Source organism: Opisthorchis viverrini, assembly GCF_000715545.1.
Source record: "Opisthorchis viverrini unplaced genomic scaffold opera_v5_416, whole genome shotgun sequence".
In the NCBI taxonomy this organism is placed as follows: domain Eukaryota; kingdom Metazoa; phylum Platyhelminthes; class Trematoda; order Opisthorchiida; family Opisthorchiidae; genus Opisthorchis; species Opisthorchis viverrini.
This window is the reverse complement of record NW_008752078.1, coordinates 88,326-95,879: the sequence shown is the minus strand read 5'-3', so window position 1 is coordinate 95,879 and position 7,554 is coordinate 88,326. Positions and strand designations below refer to the sequence as shown.

Sequence of the window (7,554 nt, the reverse complement as noted above, 5' to 3'; positions counted from 1 at the left end):
TCTATATATAAAAATAGTGTTTTTCTTGACGGTAACTTGTCATACCGATGACTTGTACTGTTTCTGATTTCTAAACCTATGTGTTCCACTTCCATTTTCAAAGGAAAACAAGCAGAACGAACAAGCATCATGTGTTTCTACAGGTACACCGGAGTTAATATCATCCCCCGTCGAAATTGACGCTCGCTTGAATCGACTCTCTCGACTGCATCGACTTTGTGAACTTGTCCGCAAGACTATTTGGTTAGACTCGATGGCTGGTGTGTGCAATGAACTCAGTTCAAGTTGGATAAACTTATCCAGACAATCCGATCGAATCACGTCGAAGGAGTATAGCAATCTGGATGCGTGCAATTTGTCTTTCTTACACATTCCCAAACCGGTTTGTCAGTCTTCGATTAGAAATGCTACTCATTACAATGCCACAAGGTCAACTTGTTCCGGTGATTCTACTACACGCACTCAGGGTTTGCCTCAGTCGGATCCATATTCGTTTAGAAGTTCCATGTCGACGTACGCCAGTCAACTGGGTGAACTTCGTGTGCTTTGTGAAAGTTTACGTCAATCGCTCACACAAACAAAACGTTTTGGCCACGAGCAGTACACAATGCATGAGCAGTGGAGAAATTTGGCCGGTGGTCGGTTTAGGGATGTTAACAACACAACCCTGTCCCCGTTGAGATTACTTGGTTTTTGTACCAATGAGCTGACCAGTCTGACATTATTGTCTGCTCATCATCTGGTTTTTAGCGGTCTGTCTCTGCTGGCTCATTCTGATCTGACTCGATTCACTCACGGTGATCTGTGGGAAATGATGCGTGGTATGGAAGAGTTGGATATCCTCAGCAGACATATACAAACCAATCGACGCCTAGCTCATTCCATCAGTTTGCGGCTGTTTCTAACCAGGAATCGCCCTCAAGGGACTTGTAGCTGGAATCATTTACTGGAAACGGAAGTGTTCAGCCGTGCAATCACCCCCTTTCCTTCTGTATCCGTTGGATATTTGTTTGTGATACTGGCTGATCAACGTTCCATCCGACTGTCCGATACAGTTTTTCGTCAGTTGTGCAATATTTGTTCTCATGGTCAGCGTACTCCCACTGCACTGGAAGCTGGTGACGGAATACCGACACAACATCGGCCACCAGCGGAGGATGAGAAATCCGGACGTTCACACCTTGTTGAAGCGTTTCGCAAATACTTACATGAAAATTATGGGCGTTCGGCATCGGAATATTTACGATCAGAGTATGAATTCATTTCCGGGTTTTTGGATGTGCTCTCGCAATCGACCAATCTGTTGTACCATGTAGAAAAACTGAAGCTGGTATGTAGTGCTGCGGCAGCAGCGCAGTCGAAAAAGGCGGAATTGTCACGTGATTTGCAGTCGATGCGAGCTCCGTACTCTCCTTTCGGTATTCCAACATCCTCGCACGCCATGAGCGTCGAAGGCAAACATGGGATACTGATAAGGCGTGGATCCGGAGAAAAGATTTCAGCAAAACAACAGCAACAACAAGAACAAAATTTTGGTTCTTCTTCCCGGGCAAAAGAGAGACACAAAGATGTCATTTCATATTATCAAAACACATTGCATCGTGCCTGTACTCTGGACAGGTACGTGGCCACTGGTTCAACGGTATGTCCCCTCAGCGAGGACACAGCAGAAATAAATGAAAAGACTTCACATAGTAGACTGACCGAAGGTTCCTCCGACACCGAAGACGCTCAGAAAAAAGCAGAAGAGCAAAGTACAGATTGTCAGCGGAACACCAAAAAGTCTGTTCAGTGGAGCGATCATCGGGAGATCAGTACACGGCATCAAGTAATTGGAAGGTTTCTGGAGATGATGTGGCAGTATAGTGAACAGCGGCTGAATACCATGTTTCTGATCCCTCCGGAGTATCAAATTACATCTATCCAATCTTGTGGCATGTCCGATGTTCCTGCTACACTTGAACCGCAAAGCAACTGGAAATTATCTTCCTGTCTGTGTCTACCAACATCCAAGCTGCACAATTTTGCTTCCAAAGTCCAAGAAGTAGCTAAATCCGGTAAGTTAATCTCCGTACTTTTCCTCAATGTTTGCAGCTTCAAATGTTTGTCATTCATCATTTTAAACTGTCGCACATGTGAGCAACTACCCAACAGTTTCAGAGTGCGATATTAAGGCAGAATAAGATTTTATGTTGAAGGAAACGCTTTAGATCACTTGATTTCCAGCGCAGCGAATTTCGGCCAAGAGCTAGAGGGAGTCGCTCGCTAGTGGTGCGTATGGGCGTCATGCCAGTGACGGTCCCACTCAGGAGAACGTAGTACGCAGAATCTTCTCTGTTCACGATAGCCTTGGCCGAATGATCTCTCATAAAATGCCTTCTGATGCAAATATCTGCTTTCCTCTTTGCTGGACGTACTATGCTTACTATAACTCCCACTCAGGAGAACGTAGTACGCAGAATGTTGTCTCTTCACGATAGCCTTGGCCGAATGGTCTCTCATAAAATGCCTTTCGACGCAAATACCTGCTTTCTGCTTTGCTGGACGTACTTTGCTTACTATAAGCAGCAATGAACTTCAGCGAGGTGCAGTTGTTCCGGTCAATATTTTTTACTTGCTTCTGAGTAGATTGGAAGAATAACTATCGCTTGTAAGAGCTAAAACGGGCTACGAGCCACGTCTCTTTTGAAAGATATGGCAGTAAAACGATAAAAGTTCAAGAACTGCCAGCCCGTGATGACTCACGGTACAATGAGAGCTACCGAAAGGTGAGGCCACAACTGGTTTTTGATTCCACACTTGCAGGTACGTTAAGATGTAAGGTGTTTATGTTACCGAAAATATGGCCGTTGGCTTGTTCACTGAGCTGGGCAATTTGATTGCAAACGCTTTATCACCAGTCGAGGTGACATCATCAGTGGGTTTTTGGGGAGCGTAGTTGTGCGTAGCCGCGGGTTAGTGATCGAAAATGTGTTCAAAGTATGTTTTAGAATTAAAGTTCTGTTTATATACTGCTTGAAAAAGTCTGTAAAAGAAATACAATTCGATGGTTGCCACTGAGTCACACTTAGGATAAAATCTGCTAAACAAGGTTGTACCACCAACTATCCGTAGAATTGAATGTGGACATTTTATACCCATGACAACACTAGACCTCAAACTATCCTATTGGAATGCATACAGAGATTTTCTGAGTAAAGTTATCCAAGCGTTTGATGAAGGGGAGTATTCGTCCCTAAGAAAGAGGCAGAAAGATTAAGTAAGGTCTTGCAAACTCGTTTACATGTGGCTTAGGATATGTGCAGATAGGAAGAATTCCCTTACCGAAGGCAGGAGTTAAAATATCCATGAAACATCGGGTTAGTTGGGGGCGAGATGGCCCAAGTGTTTAGGGCGCGAAGTTACTGACCGGAAGGTCCGTGGTTCGAACCCCACTTCTGCCACTCGACTCCCCCTGTCTAGGCTTGGGCGACCTGGCAGTATCCCAGCCCTCTTGCTTCCTCCGAGTTGCATGGCAGCTAGGCACCGGAAGGGTGTTATAGCTGAACGAAACAATCGGGTTAATTGGTAAGATCTACTTTCATGTGCGCATAGAATCGGCCTCAGCGGGACTCCATCTTTGCATCTGCCCCTGGAGCGTGGAGATTTGATCCATGTCCGCTTCATTTGGTCGTTCCGTGTATCAGAAATAAGGCTACATATTGAGGGTATAGAATTAGTCTTATCATTCTTTCTTTCATATTTGTACCCAGTGTCTCCGAGAAACCTTGATCCATAAGCAGGTAGCGTCTGTGCTATTCGTCTTTTCCATGAATGTAACCCTCAAACTTTTATGTTCTTTGAGGACGGGGAGAGCATCTATCATTGCCGATGCCTTCATGGCAGTATAATGTTCTTTAGTGAGACGTTGATTATGACTTATCGATCAGGGTAAAACTGTTAGAGATTGTCAACAAGTTTCACGTTTCCAATGCTACCTGAATAATTAATGTGTACGAACTGAGCATGAAGACAGTTTGTCGGAATATCGCTTGCTCGGGTCCGCCTATTGGTCATTGATCAGGTGTTGTTGATGTGTTTGCCGAACTTGGCAATTTTCTTGCAAACGTTTTATCACCAAATGAGAAAGAATCGTTGGTGACATCATCAACCACGAACTGAAAATTTGAATGCAATAGATTGTTGGGCAGACAGAGGTTAATTGAAGCAAGTCTACTTACAGAATCTGTAAGATTCTGGGTTCCTCTGATCTGCTTGCACAATGCTGTAAGGAAACCTAGACTGTGGCGTTTAGATGATTTGGTCTTATCTGGTCAGTCACACAGTAGAAATTCACATTTTCAGTAAATTTTCAGCGAATAAACATAAATAGATAAATGGGGGGAATCGACAAATAAGAGCCTTACTCGGGTTGATCGGTACAGCCAAAAGATGAACCAGCGAATCTGTAAGCACGGCCGACGGTGATGAGCAAATATTTGCTAAGTGAATGTTCACCGATTATCAAGGAAGACTAGTCTCAAGCCAATTTAGCAGCAGGTACCTTGAATATAGCTTGCGATTGCTGGTGTCAGTTATCGAGGATGGTTTCAATGTTCAGCAGATTTATCAGTCAGAGGACCGAGTTACCGTCATAGCTGTCCTTACAGGTGAAAACTGGCTTCTTGGGCTACTCAGCAAACGTTACATGCTCTGTTACAGCTCAAGACGTAATGACCTTATATTGCTATACTCCTGTACATACTTGCCCAAGGTCAGCGCCTAGCCGGAATCCCGGGGAGCGTTTTATGCCTCCACATTATGCTGTGAGCATTACTTAGATCATCTTCCCAGTGCCTCGAATGTCTACACACGATTTCTAGCCGGATAGATCTTCAGAGGTCATTCAAGCACTTTTCAGAGAGACACATAACATTTTTATGAGAACTTTTAGCGTAATGCTGTCCTTTATGACATCTGTGGAAGATATTTTAACTGCCCATGGGTTTAGACCCTGTGGGTTGACTGTTGAATGAAATTAGTCAATCCCGCCTTCTTTGTGACATCAAAGTCTTACTACAATTAATTTTCTACGCTGTTTGTCATAACCAACCAAGCCATAACGGGACCAGATCTATTTACCTAAAGTCAGTTTGGAAATGTGTGGCGTCTAGGATATAATTTATCTTCCTGACCTGGGAAGTTATTTGAGGCTTAACCAAACAGAAACCGTTGTATCAACACGCATCTTTGGGAGGATACGAAATTTTGCGTGATCCTATCAGCAATAAAATATGTTTTCTGCCCAGCATCTTTGCTCACAAACAGACCCACTTTGCTCACGCTACAGAGCATGCATTTTCCAATTGGGTGTGGAATTACCTAGTGTAGTGTCACTGCGTCAACTGTGAGATTGCAGCCCGTGTGACACACAACAACTTCCATAGTTCTTATCGCACACACTAAGGGAAACCAAATGTGGCAGAAAAACATGTGAGATTGCAGCCCGTGTGACACACAACTTCCGTAGTTCTTATCGCACACACTATGGGAAACCAAATGTGGCAGAAAAACGGCGCGTGATACAACTTGGCTCCCAGTTACTTCCAGAGCGGCACAATAAAACATCCACCCTGATTTTCGGTCAGTTAGTGTTGGTGGGTGTTTCTGGAACAATTATTCTATGGATAAAATTAATTTTAACAAGGAATAGACTGGAAATCGCTTGTCAGATTCCCATCGATCATTTGCCGCTCTACCGATGTGTTGTCCCCATTCCCAGCTTAGTAAATCCTTGCCTGCTGGGTGACGCCTCGAGATGGAAACTACATAATCAAATAAGCATAATTTAACATAAATCACACAGAGAGCAAACATATTTGTGTGATAACGGTCATTGTGTGAATACTTCTGATGGCTAATCAGGGTGATTCCGTGAGGATTTGGTAGCGCTCATCTTCATCCTCGGAACTTTTGAAACCGATAAATGAATATAGGTAGTAGGGGTTTGGTTGCTCAAAGATCGAAATTTAACGTGGTTTATGGATGGTGGACGACCGAAAATACCATTTACTGAAACGGATGTTGCAGAATTCTTCGGTCAAGTTCATCTGTATCGCTAGCAAATAGAACTGTCGGAATCAACTCAGCATAGGTCAGGTTACTGTCTGACTGAATGTGAGGGGCTTGACCCGCGTCGGAACTACCTGGAAGATAACCGATTAATTTAACAGTGGTCAGTTGGAAATTTCGTACTGTCGTTTGAAAACGACCCTGAATGGAATGCTCACTGAAGAGGGTCGACGTGACTGTTTGACTAGTGAACTTGTATTTGTTTCGACGAACTTTCGGAAACTTTTCCTTGGTGCCATCTGACTCAATCTTGAATCTCTTGCCACCTCTGGGTTATGCAACGAGAGAGATCAGATTACCATGAAAGCCCCAGTTCCCAACTTAGAATACGTATTTAGACAAGAACAATTTTCCTTGAGGAACTGACCATATTCAGTTTGGATGCATTTTGTGAAAAAACGGGTCCTTCCTGGCAAGCGATTTGTATCCTGGCTACTTTTCTGTTCTTCTTAGACGATCTGTCGGGAATGTGTAGAGGCTCGAAACAGGCAGTCAAATATAATCTGCTTTTTAAATTTTATTCCTAGTCTTCCCAAGTAAAAATGTCGCCAGCTGGATAATTACATCGCAGACCGTCTAGACCTTTGGGTCCCTTTGGTGACCAGCCGAGTTTCAGTTGATTGAATGCCAGGAAAAACTACACAAGCCTATGGTTACTCTTAGCAACTTGGTGTTTCTGGAGTACTTTGGAATATATTCTGATGATGTCTCGATCATGGTGCTGTACAACCATTTCAAGATGTTTAGATCGGCTGATAGCTTGCAACAGATTTCCGCGTGTTTTCCTACCGATCTCGTTTGCTGGAGTATTGACACAATGCGCAGCACCTGATTCAGCTCTGCGAAAACTGTCTATGGCTCTTTAGGTATGTACAGGTGTCCGGTGATTCAAAAGTTCCAGAGCGGTAGCTGCCTCCTGGCTGCCGGCTACTATGGGTGGGCATGTCAGTCGTGCGTGTTTACAGCAAGAAGTTACTGAATGTATGGATATCTCCCCTTAGAAATGGAAGCATAACCGGAGGGATTTAGACAAACACACAGCATCCACACAGAATCTGCACCTTGTTGTAAGAAAATGACAGTCCCAATGGTGGACAGAATTCGTGCCGTTCCGACAGGATTGCGCGTTTATCAGGCTTAACCACCAACCAGGTCATCAGAAGCACATGCAGGTTGACAAGTTTAAGACCGATAGTGTGCACCATACAAGTCGCTTATAATCTGGGCGGAATAGCTGTTGCTTTTGGCCGATCGGATGTTGGTGCGAAAAATATTCATCACAGTATATTGGCTCTTCTTTTATTGTGATTATCTCTACTGTGACCCACCTGAACTCTTACAAGACTGGGAGAAATAGATCTAGCCAACTGACTCACCCAGGTTTTGCAAATTTACATACTGCGTATAATGAAGCGTTGCAGAACTTGTTCCTAAAAATAGGCT

At 43.9% G+C, this 7,554-nt stretch overlaps 1 protein-coding gene across 1 annotated transcript in view; it reads left to right on the top strand.

Moving 5' to 3' along the window:
• Positions 1-3,565, top strand: part of T265_15284 (hypothetical protein) — a gene marked incomplete at both ends in the record, with an annotated part of 18,687 nt that extends 15,122 nt beyond the window's left edge. Inside the window, 2 exons of the mRNA XM_009177395.1 lie at positions 104-2,057; positions 3,393-3,565. Of these exons, the coding sequence (XP_009175659.1) occupies positions 104-2,057; positions 3,393-3,565 (2,127 nt within the window). The remainder of the gene's footprint in view (positions 1-103; positions 2,058-3,392) is intronic.
• Between the last annotated feature and the right edge of the window lie 3,989 nt (positions 3,566-7,554).